The 15,041-nt window shown below is 35.2% G+C and overlaps 3 protein-coding genes across 5 annotated transcripts; all 3 read left to right on the forward strand.

The window, feature by feature from the left end:
• Positions 1 to 81: 81 nt before the first annotated feature.
• LOC111009128 (AAA-ATPase At2g46620) lies at positions 82 to 1,974 on the forward strand. Its single transcript, XM_022282072.2, has one exon. It carries the CDS (start codon positions 498 to 500, stop codon positions 1,875 to 1,877), a length of 1,380 nt encoding a protein of 459 aa, XP_022137764.1. The 5' UTR covers positions 82 to 497; the 3' UTR covers positions 1,878 to 1,974.
• Positions 1,975 to 7,802: 5,828 nt separating this feature from the next.
• Positions 7,803 to 12,474, forward strand: LOC111009206 (uncharacterized). The gene is made up of 8 exons (XM_022282200.2): positions 7,803 to 8,076; positions 8,804 to 8,948; positions 9,047 to 9,215; positions 9,772 to 10,042; positions 10,446 to 10,711; positions 10,798 to 11,013; positions 11,289 to 11,391; positions 12,071 to 12,474. Exons 1-8 carry the CDS (start codon positions 7,926 to 7,928, stop codon positions 12,127 to 12,129), a joined length of 1,380 nt encoding a protein of 459 aa, XP_022137892.1. The 5' UTR covers positions 7,803 to 7,925; the 3' UTR covers positions 12,130 to 12,474.
• A 722-nt stretch (positions 12,475 to 13,196) lies between these two features.
• LOC111009205 (Yippee family putative zinc-binding protein) lies at positions 13,197 to 14,638 on the forward strand. Of its 3 annotated transcripts, none has more exons than XM_088125497.1 (3): positions 13,197 to 13,345; positions 13,474 to 13,585; positions 14,252 to 14,638. In XM_088125497.1, exons 2-3 carry the CDS (start codon positions 13,496 to 13,498, stop codon positions 14,474 to 14,476), a joined length of 315 nt encoding a protein of 104 aa, XP_087981623.1. In that variant the 5' UTR covers positions 13,197 to 13,345; positions 13,474 to 13,495; the 3' UTR covers positions 14,477 to 14,638. The 3 variants fall into 3 exon arrangements, with proteins under 3 accessions (XP_087981623.1, XP_087981624.1, XP_087981625.1); XM_088125498.1 differs by having other exon boundaries at positions 13,221 to 13,345; positions 13,478 to 13,585; XM_088125499.1 differs by having other exon boundaries at positions 13,241 to 13,345; positions 13,491 to 13,585.
• The last annotated feature ends 403 nt before the right edge of the window (positions 14,639 to 15,041 follow it).

Raw genomic sequence — 15,041 nt, forward strand, 5'->3', positions numbered from 1 at the left:
TTAGATAAGATCACAGACTCTCACAAACAACCAACAAACAAAAACTAATATTTGTTAATAACGTGTAAAGGAGCAGCACTAGCAAATGGGAGGAGTGGAGAATGGCTTACAATTACAAAGTCATTTGGCCGAACCAAACCCCCCTCTGAATTCTGAATTCTGATGACGACTTTTTTTTCTTTTTGGTTTCTGCTGAACGATTCAAACCCATCTGTCTGCTGCTGTTCTAATCCAATCTCAATTCCTCCGTCCAAACTTGGCTCTGCAAATACAATTCAATCAAGTTGTGGTTAAAGTAAACAAGAATAATGTTGATTCTCTGAGACCCACCAAATTCTCCCCTATCAAGTATTCAATTCAACTCTCCCTCTTCATCCCCATCTTCCATTTCATTCGACTCAATTAAACCTTCAATTGCCCAATCCCCTCAACCAATTGGTTGGACTTTGGAGTTCATCCAGATAGTTCATGCTTTGTTCCTCTTCTTATGCTCGATCATGGCGTTTTTCAGTACAGCAGTTGCTTCTTCCTTGTTCTTCGCCATTGTTTTTGTTTTGGTTCTTCGTTTAATATCCAAAACATCTCTGGTCTACATGGTGGTCAAGGGTTTTCAATCAATTACAGATTACTTTCATGTCCATCAATACTACAGGATCCCCCAATACGACGAGCATCTCCGGCATAATCAACTCTACCTCCGAGTTCATACCTATCTCCATTCCTTACCTTCGCTCGAGGACTCCAATTTCACGAACATGTTCTGCGGGGCAAAACCTAGCGATATCTTCCTCCGCCTGGACTCCAATCAAACCATCCATGATTCCTTCCTCGGGGCGAAACTCTGCTGGACAATCGAGATGCGTAGGGATCATCAACAGAACGGCCATTTTTCATTCGTTCTAAAGCTGAAGAAAGACGATAAGCGCAGGATTTTCCGGCAGTACTTCCAACACATCCTCTCGATCTCCGACGAGATCGAGCAACGGAAGAGAGAAATTAAGATGCATATCACCGTGGAGGAACGCGGCGCAAGACGGTGGACGGCGGTGCCTTTCACGCATCCGGCCACGTTCGAAACGCTGGCGATGGACGTCGATTTGAAGAACAAGGTGAAATCCGATCTCGAACAGTTCCTGAAATCGAAGCAGTACTATCACAGATTAGGTCGCGTTTGGAAGCGGAGCTTCCTGCTGTATGGTGAGGCGGGCACCGGAAAGTCGAGCTTCGTGGCGGCGATGGCCAAGTTCTTGCAGTACGACATCTACAACATCGACATGTCGAAAATCTCAACCGAGTCCGACATGACGGTGGCGCTTCTCCAGACGAGCCCGAAATCGTTGATTCTGGTGGAGGATCTAGATCGGCATCTGACGACGAGATCGACGGCGGCGAGTGTATTGAACGGAATCGCATCGTACTGCGGGGAGGAGCGGGTGGTGGTGTTGACGATGAACGAGAAGAGCGGCGGCGTCGATGAAGCGGTGCGACGGCGGGTGGACGTGCAGATTCATTTTCCACCGTGCGATTTCTCGGCGTTCAAGATTCTGGCGGTGACCCATCTGGGGGTGAAGGATCACAAGCTGTTCTCTCAGGTGGAGGAAGTTTTTCAGAGTGGGGCCAGGCTGAGCCCCGCCGAGATTGGAGAGATCATGATGGCCAATCGGAGCTCGCCATCTCGAGCGTTCAAATCCATCATATCTGCTCTGCAGATCAACGGCGGGGATAAGGATGCACTGGAGTATAATGAGATTGGATCTAGACGATTATTTTTGAGAGATGGTTTAAGCATGGGGAAGTTGTATGGGCTTTTGAAATTGGGGATTAGAAGAAATGAAGAGTGTTTGGATTCTGATTCCATGGAGAAAAAAGGATTGTGAAAAATCAAGGTTAGATTTTAGGATTATTCAATTCATAAATGTATCAAATTAAAAGTATTTGTGAAAAATAGGTACCGCAGTAATACTTGAATTTTCTCTCCTAACCAATTAATAAATTTAAAGTTAGCAACCACATATTTTTTCGTTGAAATTTTTTTAAGAAGTGGATGGTAGAATTTAAACTTTTAAAATGATAACTATTTGGAAAAAGTTAAGGTATGACATTATTTATTTCATTCTTCTAGTTTCTTATTTTTTAGGGATCTTCACGAAATTATATACTCATCTTTGGAGTAAAAGAAAATTAATTTCATGTTTTGAAGTTTTCAAAACGGTAATAAAATTACTATTTTTTTTAAAATTAACTTTGTAGAACTATAAATTAAAATTAAAGATAATTTGACAATTAAAATATGTAATTGAGTCATATAAGTGTTGGGCTTAGAATTAATTTGATTCACAAACTTGGCCCAAAATCCAATTTACATGAAATAAAGTGGATTAATATTTAAATTTAAATAAATCTATTTAAAGAATTGGGTTTGGCCCAAAATTATTCGAGCCCAATGGTCCACTAAACCCTATGGAAAGCTCTATAAATAGAGAGACCTCATTCATTTTCAGGGTGGAGAATTGGAGAATTGTGAGAATTAATGCCAAAGTTGAAGACTCCTGAAGACTTGAAGACAAGATTTGAAGACTTTCGAATAACATATAACAAGAATCAGAAGATAAAGATTAGAGATTTAATTCACTATACAATATATACAAACAATATAAAAGTTCAACTACACGAAATATAATTTCTCCGAAAATTTCGTGCGAACAAACTTATAATGACACAATATCATATTTTATGTTGCCTTTATTTTCTCCTTTGATATGTTTTTCGAAAATTCTAATTCAAAACCGAGAACGTTTTCCCAAAAAATGATTACTACTACTTGATCTACATTCAAATAATTTTTCTTTTTCTTGCAAGTAGGATTGGAAATTTTTTTTTTGTTTTTTTTTGTTTTTTGTACTATGGGAGTATCTACTCCCTTGATACTTCCTTTATTCACACTACAAATTTTCATTTATAAATAATTTTTTAATATCAGTGGATCCGTGTAACGCGACACACTTTAAATGGCGGTCCTATAAGGAAATTTTGGAAAATGGCATGGCTTCAATTGATTGGATAGTAACTTTGAAGGATGAAGTTTGGTGTGAGTGAAAATTTATTCATTACAATAAATGTAAGAAATTGAGAATAAATGAAGTAGTGGGAAGAGCAAAAGCTATAATTTTAATATTCATGCAAAGTACAAAAATGTCCATTTGTCATTAAATTTACTTCCAGCTCCAACCATTCTTGGGCAAAGGCGAAGTATTATCAAAAAAATAAAAAAAATCTAAGGGAAAGTTAAATATTTTCTAAGGGTGGAACAAAAACTTTTACACCATATAGTATTTCATATCTAAAGACAAACTTGAGAATAACTCCAAAATATTTGATACTTTGTATATACTTTTTGAGTGCGCAATTGCTCCGCTCCATCCTTCTTTCTCCCGTCTTTGAACATGAACATAACTTGGTGATTAAGACATCTACTCCTTCGATTAATGTTCAAATTCCCACTCTACATTTATTGTACTAAAATTATTATAAAAAAAGATCGGGTTTTATCTACGATAATGAGATGATCGAGTACAGTTTAATTAATGGACAAGATGTCAACTTTCTTTCTTGAAATTAAAAGTTCGATCCCCCATTTCACAATTCCTAAATTTTATTGAGAGAAGACGTTCGGATGATGTGGTCGAAGAAAGTAAGGTGGTGCTTTGATAACCAAAGATTTTTTTTTCTCGTAATAAATGAGAATATTGAGGGTAAAATTAAAACGTCATAGGCAAAATTGTTGAAAATAAAAAGTACAAAATAGAAATAAAATAGAGTATAGAATTAATGATAGGTTTAAGCTTATTAATGAGTTTTTGAATAAATTTGGAGAGTGTAGAAGAAGCCTAGTGTGCAAATAATGAAGTGGAAAGGGAAAGTTTGGACTGTTGTTTCATTCTCATGTGCAATCACTACTCTCCAACCGACCTAACTCATCCCATAAATGAAATAACATGGGATGCTAAAATTTACCCAATGCATTTTAAAGTCTTCCTAATTTTTAATTTTATATTTTTTTAAAACAAATTTAACATCCATTACACTCTTCTATTAATTTGCTTATTTATCTTTCGATTTTTACTTTAAAAATACCTTTGGTACCTGTATCAATTTTCAAAAAGGCGGGAAACATGTATAATGTTACGTTTGAGAATGATGATAGAATGAGTGATTTTGACAAAAATATTTAAATATAATTGATTTTGCAAAATCATCATTCAAGTCATACTTTAAAAATTAATTTTAAGTTATTTTAAACTTTCTTAAAATCAATGGAAAGACAAGTGATTTTGACAGGCTGTAATTTTTGTCTCATGATCAGATAAAAATAGTAGAATAATATAAACATATAGGTTAAAATACTATTTTGATCTATATACTTTTTGCTTTTGTTCATTATGGTCTATGGTCTAGTACTTTAAAAAATGTCTATTTTGATTATTGTATTTTCAACTTTGATTAATTTTAATCCATATACTTTCGAAACTGTCTATTTTGGTTTATGTATTTTTAACAAAGTGACAATTATGTTCCTCCATTTTATTTTTATCTCATTTCGTTTGATTATATTTTTAGCATGACAATTCACTAACTAAATTTTCTTAAAATGTATCTATATTTTTGAATTAAATAGTTTTATTATGTATCAATTTTTTGTTGAAATTAGAAATTAAAATGACCATTTTGTAATAGTACAGGATCAAAACGAGCATCTTGAAAGTAACATGAACTGAGATCAACAAATGTTGAAAGTACATGGATTAGAATGAACAAAAGTTTAAAGACTAAAATGAATCGAAACTAACCCAAAATAGCATTTAAACAAAAATAAATAAACGTTAGAATATATCAATTTTACAAAGAAAAAAAAAATCTCACAAGTCATTGGAAAAAATCGCCAGGTGGAGTATAAAATCTTTTGGAGGCATATACGTCGGCTAGGCTGAAGGCAGCCTATTTTTGTAAATTATTATTAAATGGGTAAATTGCAAAAACCATCCCTAAACTATAATAGTTGTTGTAAAGACACCCACAAACTTTTAATTGCTAAAATTAAATCCTCCAACTTAAATAATGGTTCCAATTAAATCTCTCCGTTAGTTAGGTTCCAATTAACTTCTCCTTTAAACAACAAACTCATCTTTTAAAAAATAAAATAAAGCCTTACAAAATCACGCATAATGGAGTGACGGAGGAGACTAAGAGTTTTCAAGATTTGAGGAAGACAAAAGGCAAAATCGATTCCAAACAAGATCACTACTAATTGGATTCTAGTTTCGATCATAATATATATGCTCGGCTTGGGAGTGTTCTGGTAAGTAATAATTTTGGCTGTAGAGTTTTGAACCCGACCGGGTTTTGATCTTTTCATTCTCAATTTTACTGTTAATCACTTGATATTATAGCAAAAATTGAGATGGAAGGTTCCTGAAATTTTTGTGTGTATTCGCTTATGGATGTTCATATATGGAAGTAGATGGAACCACTCTTATGTATAGAAGAAACCTCACAAAATTAGTTTTTGTCGATCAGCGTCATGACATTGTTTATGCACGATTCTTGTCATTCAAGTTGAATTCTGAAACCTGTATTTTGAAAAAAATTATCTCTAATGAATTTTTCTTACGAATGAATGAACGATAATTTTACTATCGATGGATCGAGAAACTTCTCGGTTCTCATGCAAGATTCAGTGCTTTAAACGTGCTTGAAATTTTTTAGTTGAATTTTAGTCTTGTTTTATTATTTTATTTCAAATACCTTTATAGAGTACTCAACCTATTTGACAATTGCTAAATTTTGAGGTACTAGTAATTAGGTCACTTTTTTTTTTCAATTTTATTCTTAATTTTGTTTCAAAGTGCAAATGCAACATATATCTTATTTAGTGAACTTAATGCAGATAATAGTTGAATCTTGAAAACAAGACGTGCACTATATATTTTCTCATGACTTCAACATCATAGGTTTTTTTTGGAGATCTATGGTTTTGTTTTGACCAAACTTGTCTTCTCTAGTCTTGTAAAAGTTGGAAATGTTTTCTTCGTTTTTGTTTCTTTCTTTCTTGTTCAGGTTAGAGTACTTGGGCAAGTCTTGGATGATGGTAGAGTTCTTGATACATTTTGCCCACATCATTTGATCCAAACTAAAAATTTTCATAGAACATCATTTTTAGGGGGTCGTACTTGTGAAGTTAATGGTTGATGCTTGTAATATCGTAAATCAAATGACGAAGAAAGGTTTGAAGATTTTAAACTTATAAAAGGGCTATTTGTAGTACTTTGCACCCTTTTAATAGCTATATATGTATTATAAACATTGTTGGATATTTGAGATAATATGGGAATTGTAAAATGGCACAGATGTAAATTGAAAGGATGGTGATTGTTAATTTTTACTTGGATCCATGAATTGAGATTTACGGGAGGAGTTTAGAGCTGAGACCACAACAATTTAAAATATCAAGTAAAAGAGCAGTATGTTTAAGATATGTGATTAAAATGGGAAAAATTAATTTACAATCCATGTTGGAGTTGAAATGTAGATTTCGTTTTGAAATCTAATATATATACATGATTTTTTGAGTAATTGCAATAAGTCTTACATCAAGATTGTTTTGATAATATTGTTGCAACAATAAAATCGAGAATGAAAAGATCAAAACCCGGTCGGATTCAAAACTCTACAGCCAAAATTATAAAAATGAGAAAATGTAAGAAGATGATACTCGATTCTGTATTACTTACCAGAACACTCCCAAGCCGAGCATATATATTATGATCGAAATTGGAATCCAATTAGTAGTGATCTTATTTAGAATCGATTTTGCCTTCTATCTTCCTCAAATCTTGAAAACTCTTAGTTTCCTCACTCACTCCACGAAAGATTGTTATGCGTGATTCTGTAAGGCTTTATTTTATTTTTTAAAATATGAGTTTGTTTTTTAAAGGAGAAGTTAACCATGTTAACCTAATTAACAGAGAGATTTAATTAGAACCATTATTTAAGTTGGAGGGTTTAATTTTAGCAATTAAAAAGGTTGTGGGTGTATTTGCAACAACTATTATAGTTTAGGGATGGTTTTTGCAATTTACCCTTATTAAATTTTTTATTGCTACTTTTGCAAGTCACGTTAAAAAGAAAAATAGTTTTCATTCAAATAAATATTCTTTTTTGATCGACCCTTCAAATAAAATTAAATGATATTTAGAAACTTATTTTCAATAACAGTAATTGGATGCATTCACAAAATTTATCTAAGTTTAAACTTATTTTCAGATGAACCCTCCAACTCCCATTAATAATTAAAAAAAACCCAACTAGAATAGGAGGTGTGATATGCATTTTGCAGGAAGGTAGGAGAGATGATCGTCATCCATTTCAGCGCGTGTGATACACCGCGATAGATCCGCGACTCGGCCTTCTCCCGAGCTAAGCGCAATGGAGTGTAATAACCACCGACAACTCCAAACCCCATCACACGGCGGATGTTGGGCCACGTGTCCATCACACAAAAACGCGTCTATGGGTTGTGATCCTCTACGGCGTCACGCACTCCCCATACGCATACGCCGCGCGTCGAATGCTTCATTTTCCATTTTAATTTAACACAAAAGTCAAACGTACAATCGAAAATACTTGGGCGTCGTGGGAATTAAATAAAGAAATAAAAATTAATTACATAAAATTTGGTAATAAATATATAATCAAATTAATTAAGCACATCACAGCACCTCGTTTTCGTATGAGTATATAACAAACAAACTTCATCTTCTTCTCTCTCGCCATTACAATTTACAAATCTCACTCTGCACTGCACAAGAGGGACGCCCGTTGGAGCTTCTCCTCTCTCTCTCTCTCTCTCTCTCTCTCGATTTTCAGCTATGGAGGTTTTCTACTTCCTGGTGTTTGGAGCATTGTCTCTAGTGGTTGTAGCTCTGGAGCTTAGCAAGACGAACAAGGACCGGATCAACACGCCTTCCGCCTTCAATTCATTCAAGAACAATTACCTTCTCGTTTACTCTCTCATGATGGGTGCGTCCTCTGATTCTTTTGTTTCTTTCCAGATCTGCTCCCATTATCTACTTGGATCTTCTTCAATTCTGTTTAATTCGTCTCGCTATACTGTGTGCTTCGTTTCGTCTTTCTGCCTTGTGTGTGTTTCCACCTGATGCCGTTGGATGTGATCTGATTTTGTTCGATTCTTCGCTGTTTGCTAGTTACTATTTTGTTTCGATCTGTGTATTTGGTGTGATTGTTGAGGTTTTAGTTGAGAGCAGGACGCATTTTGTTGGCGATCTTCTCGCTTTGGACCTAGGAGAATACACGGCGTTAATTTTACTAGTTGGAGAGGCAATTGGTTGGTCATAGGCAGCTAGAAAGCGTCTACGAGATGCCGATTTTTTTTCTCTCTCGCCCCTCTCTTTGATTGAGCATTGGATCTGGATCTCACCGACGGTTCACGATATGAAATGTTTGCTATGTTCTCGTTTCTTCGAAGTGCAACATGGCTCTGTTCTTTTAATTTAGCTCTTGATAGGATTTATATAGCTATAATCTCGATTCTTTTTGAACAGTTGATGCTGTTTTCCCTATGAGCTACGAAGTGTGGTTGCCATTGATGTCTTCTACATTTCGATCGTTTTTTTCACTAGAAAACTTATATTTATTTATTGTTAGGAATTTCAATATCATGCTGATAGAAAATAAAAATTATATGTGCAATGATTCGTCTAATGTATTATTATTCGTGCCGCAACAGCTGGGGACTGGTTGCAGGGCCCATATGTATACTACCTTTACAGTCAGTATGGCTTTGGGAAAGGAGAGATTGGTCAGCTTTTCATTGCTGGTTTTGGGTCCTCCATGTTGTTTGGTACAATTGTTGGTTCTCTTGCTGACAAACAGTGAGTCAATTTTTATCTCCAAAATTGGTTAACGTCATCAGATTTTACTGTGGGAAAACTCTTTTTAATTATTGACACATTAATATTTTTGAATTCAGAGGTCGAAAGAGAGCATGCATTACTTATTGTATCACCTACATTCTGAGCTGCATCACCAAACATTCTCCTGAATACAAGGTTTTAATGTTGGGCCGTGTATTGGGAGGTATTGCCACTTCGCTCCTCTTTTCAGCATTCGAGTCGTGGCTTGTTGCGGAACACAATAAGGCAAGAATTCCATGGCACTGTCCTTAAATATTTATTAGCTTTCTTATATGCTGTTTTCTGACTGATCCGATGGTCACTACTAGGTGATGATTGGACTCACACTCACCTAGTACGTACACAACCATAAGTTCCAATGTTTGTCATTGTCTCTTTCAAATTGGGTCAGTGGGATGTAACTAATGGTGAAAATGTCCATAGACAAAACCATGGTTTCCTGTTCCATAGTTACTATACCTTTGGAGTTCTGTGTTGGTTGGTTTGACACGGGAACATGATATCATAGCCAGATAACTTCTGCCATCTTGAACCCATGTCACCCTAATGCAGCAACTGGTTCTATGTTCAAAAATTTTATAGGATGGAATATCATCTTCCCTTATTCTGAGTGTAATAATATTTTTGGACAACTTTTGCTTCCGTTTTTGTTTCCCTAGTTCATTAGTGTGATGCTTGTTATTGTGGCTCGCTGATGAATATTCTCACCATTTGTACCGGTTCCCTGATCATTTTAAATGTATTAACATGTTTCTTGCCCACTTATGTATCTTTTCTGCAGAGGGGCTTTGAACAGCAATGGTTGTCAATAACATTCTCAAAGGCTATATTTCTTGGCAATGGTCTTGTTGCAATTCTTGCTGGGTTGTTTGGGAATGTTCTCGTTGATACTCTGTCTCTTGGACCAGTGGCACCTTTTGATGCTGCTGCATGCTTTCTTGCAATTGGAATGGCCGTTATTATGTCTTCTTGGACCGAGAACTATGGAGATCCATCAGATAATAAGGACCTGCTCACCCAATTCAGGGGTGCTGCCGTGGCCATTGCTTCTGGTATAGTCTAAGATTTTCATGCATCTTATATTTTTAGTTGATTGCATTTCCTGAAAGCCCCCAACGTCATAGCTTGGATTTTAGTTTTGCATCAAACATGCTCTTGGACTGGATATATTATTTTGTGACATTCTATAAATATCTGCACATTCTGGCAACTGCCAAGATCTTAATTCCTTAGTTTTCTCTGCAATTAAACCACACCCGCTCATAAATACTTCTATAAAACAATCTTACAAATAAGAAATTCACACGTGTAAAGAGTATTACTCCATACAATAAGTCAATGACTGATCCCCCCTTTCCCCCCTCTTTTTTCTTTTTTCCTGAAAAAGAGAAGAATCTGAACTATGACTAATTTCCTTGAAGATATCCTCACTCATTTTAAATTTTCTGTGGGTAGATGAGAAGATTGCACTGCTGGGTGCTATCCAGTCTCTATTTGAAGGTTCGATGTATACCTTTGTGTTCCTCTGGACACCTGCTCTTAGCCCAAATAATGAGGACATTCCCCATGGCTTTATCTTTGCAACATTCATGTTGGCTTCAATGCTTGGAAGTTCCCTTGCATCTAGGTTGATGGCTCGAAATACACCAAAAGTTGAGAGCTATATGCAGATTGTTTTCGTTGTCTCTTCTGCCTCTCTTGTACTCCCAATTGTGACCAGTGTATGTTGAAGGATCTTTTGCTCCCCTTAGTTCTGGTTTTCTTTAATGCTTTTTTCTGTGTTCTCTGACTTTTCTGGTTGTGACAGTTCTTGGTAGCTCCATCAGCTGTGAAAGGTGGAAGCATCTCCTTTTCAGGCTGTATTCAGCTGCTTGGCTTCTGTGCTTTTGAAGCCTGTGTTGGTATATTTTGGCCTTCCATAATGAAGATGAGATCCCAGTATATTCCTGAGGAGGCTAGAAGCACCATCATGAACTTTTTCCGCATTCCTCTCAACATCTTCGTATGCGTGGTGCTGTACAATGTATGTCCCTGGACTACCCTTCATTATTATTATTATTTTTTTATGGGAAGAACATCATGCCATTAGTCACTAGACAAGTGCGGTCATGAGCTTTCTTTTCTTGATCTTAGCCGCTTGTCAGTAACTAACGGTTTGCATTCAGGCAGTTCTCTTACTCTGTTCAACCAAACAAATGTGACAAATCTAACCCAACTGCTTAACCCTTGTTCATCGAAATAATAATTAATACCCTCTTCTTTTTTATTATGCTTACATTTCTTCTCCCATCTTTGAAGGTGGATGCTTTTCCCATCACTGTGATGTTTGGTATGTGCTCTATTTTCCTCTTCGTGGCATCGATTTTACAGAGGCGGCTCCAGGCAATCGCAGAAAAACCCAGTACGTATATCATCCAAATGCTAAAATTTTGGCATGGCTAACGACTTCCAGTATTTATTTTCCTTTGGTGTTGAAGCCTATAATTATAAATATTTCCCAATTATGCTTCGTCACATCATAATGGTGTTTGAGAGTACTTAGAGGAAGGGAGGGTGTGTTTGTGAGTGATTTTTGGCATCCAAAATCATTCTTGCCATTGTCAAAATCACTTCTCTTTTCATTTCATTATGTTCGTCAAATTAGAAAATTGATTTTAGAAAAATTTAAAATCACTTTAAATTGATTTTTAAGGTATCACATGGATGATGATTATGGAAAATCAATTCTACTTAAATCTCTTTTTTCAAAATTACTAATTCTACCATCACTTCCAGACACACCTTTAATCTCTTTTGCTAAAATCATTTATTCTAAAATCATTCCCAGCACACCTTTAATCTCTTTTGCTAAAATCACTTATTCTAAAATCATTCCCAAATAAACCATAAGTAATTTAGGATAAGTAATTTAGGAAAAGTACTTTAGCAAAACGTGTTCAATAACACATCAGCTTAATGTTTGGTTCCATTTAAGTGTTTCCTTAACTAGCAAGAGTACTTTGAGAATGCATTCTCAAATATGTCCTAAATCTCATTGCTGTAGACCGACTAACACTTGATCATGTTGGACTGTGTTACAGAGATCGGAGACTGGGCATTGAGCGAAAAGAATACCGAGGCAGATCCGTTAAACATCTAAGCGATGTAGGGAAGACGGACCACCGGTACTTATTGGGATTTTAGAACGTGAACACTTGATTCATCTGTATACAGCAGCAGCTTCTTCAGTAGCTGGTATAATATTTGAAGAATTAAACTGTACAAGAATAGTGGTCTGCTCATCAAAGGAAAGAAGATGATGAAAGGAAGTAAAGGCTTAGTCGACAAATTCTGTTTTCATCAATTTTTGGGCTTATTCACAAGTCATTAAAGTAGTTTGTTAGAGGTCTCTTCAGCATTCAGCAATTTGTTGTGGAGAATTTTCCGAGCTCCAACATTGGATTTATCTGAACTTGTTAATCAAATATTATCCATATTTTCGTCATGCATTCATTCTTTACCAAATTAGTGTCCTCTCAGACCTCATTCTTCATAGTGGTTGCCTGTGGACTGTCGGCAGTGGTCCTTTCTGGTTTGTAAAAGAGTTTTATTCATTTTAATCATATTTCATTTCTTCAAATGAGATATATAAAACGTTTAGTTAAAAAAAATATGTAAATCAGATAACCTAAATATATAATTTAGTCTCTAATGTTCGATATGTGTTCGATTAATTTGGTCCTTTGTTCTTTCCAATCAAGTCCTTATTGTTACAAAATATAAAATAGGGACAGTACTAACATATTCAATGCATTGTAATTTACTATTCAACTAAAAATTAAATTACTTTCCATACGAGCATAATTCAACTCATCTAAGGAAGGGAATATATGCCTTAAGCTCAATTTGGCAACTATATAAATATATATAGGTTCAATGAATAAGTAATATATTGCCTTCTCTAAAGTTGAAATTTCAATATCTAATTTATCTACGTCCAACTCTAAAATAATTTGCCTATATTAAGTAGAAGGAAAAAAAAATTGATGGTTAGAAATGAATCAATAAGGATGGAAAAAGAAATAACAAAAACTTGTGCATATTATTTTTATTTTTAATTTTTTGAGTACACACAAAGTGAAATGGAGAGATTCAAATTCATGATTTCTCAGTCGATGTCAAATACCGTTAAACTAAGTTGATGTGGAATTGCTGGTTGATCACTCGTCTCCAATCCTTCCAAGTTCCACCCACCAATCCTTGTCAACATCACCACTCACTTATTTGAGTCCCACACTCCATTATATATTTCACTCAGTCAACTCAACAATTGAAGATTGGAGATCGAAGAATATTATAGCATCTTTGAGGGGCAGGTATGAAAAGAAAACCCAGTCTGCAACTTGGCCTTCTTTAATTTGGTTCCATGGATTGATTCTAATTTAAAGCATAATTTATCTTGTAATACAAATCCTATCCTAATTCCTAATTCCTAATTCCTTAGTTAGTGTTAGGTTACAGGTTCCATGGCGGAGTATTCGAGGCCTTCGTATAGCTGCAGAAATTGCCGCAATCCCCTTGCCTCCGGAATTCATCTCCTTTCCAAATCCTACCTGGTAAAACTCTACTAAACTACACCATACTATACATGGATTCTGGATTCATTTCTTTTCCAACTTTAATTTATTGTTGCTTTGTATTCATTGTATCAGCAAAACAACCGCTTTCCCGATCTAAGTTCTAACCTATCCATAAAAGCGAGTATAGTTTAACGGTAATTGACATATATCTCACACTAAGAGGTCGTGAGTTTGATCCCCACCTAACCCATCCATTTTTACTTCGCTAATATTCAATCTTCAATCTATTGTCGTTGAAGCAACGATTTGCTATTTAAACTTTAATTTCTTGATCATCATTTTGTCTGTATAGTTTAAACTTTGGAACAATTTAGTCCCTCCACCTCAAATTCTTGTTAACATTTAAGTGTTAAAGTATTGTAGATCAAAAAAGGGTAAACTACCTTTTTGGTCTATGAGGTTTGGGCAATAGATCAATTTCGTACTTGGCACGAGGACGAAATTGACCTGTTGCTCAAACCTCGAGACCCATAAAGGTATTTTATCCATTAAAAAGTATACGAAGATTAAACCGTTACATATTAAAGTCGAAGAACTAAGTACTTAATTTCTTCGAAAGTGCATAGACGAAACGTATTTTTGAACAAAATTTATGAGCATGCATGAAGTGAAGATTAAACTTGGTTGGGGATGGGAGTGCAGGCAAAATCAGGGCAAGCATACCTATTCTCTGAAGCAAAGAACATAGTGGAGGGGGAGAAGGAGAAGAGGCAGCTGATAACAGGGCTTTTCAAAATTGCTGATATCCACTGCAGTAACTGTGGCCAACTTTTGGGTTGGAAATATCTCAAAGCTTATGACTTCAAACAGAAATACAAGGAAGGGAAGTTCATCATTGAAAGAGCTAAGATTGCAAAGGAGTACTAATTTTACTTTCATCTCTATATCAATGCCTCAGGGAAACTTTATCTTATGTTTTTGGGGGAAATAAGTCTATAGAACTCTGTGTGACATGTATATATTATCCGAAGTACAACTTAAGAGAATATCTGATTCTATATATATATTCCTTGATACGATTTAAATGTATATTAACCTATGTTTATTGCCAAAGCGAACATAGCTCAGCGGCAATTAACATTCTCAAACCAAGAGGTTGTACGTTTCAAATTTTTGTCTACTTTTAAAAAGTGACATTGTTTGATTTTTTTTAACACGAATTCTAAACATAACGAAAGCTCTTTAATACAAAATTATAACTCCACTTCAAGAAATTTATTGATGTGGTGTCATGCTGAAATTGTGATAGAAAAGAATGAGATAAAACATAAAATGAAGGGACCAAGATAGTCGCTTTTTAAAAGTACAAATACCTCATTGGAGACTTTGAAAGTATAGGGATAAAATGTGTTAGAGCAAAATAAATAGAAATTAAGGAAACACAAAATTAATCAATCTAAACCAAACAGTAACAGTAGTATTGTTTCTTTCA

The sequence above is a fragment of the Momordica charantia genome (genome assembly GCF_013281855.1).
Source record: "Momordica charantia cultivar OHB3-1 chromosome 6 unlocalized genomic scaffold, Mcharantia_2.0 BLBB01000006.1, whole genome shotgun sequence".
Taxonomy (NCBI): domain Eukaryota; kingdom Viridiplantae; phylum Streptophyta; class Magnoliopsida; order Cucurbitales; family Cucurbitaceae; genus Momordica; species Momordica charantia.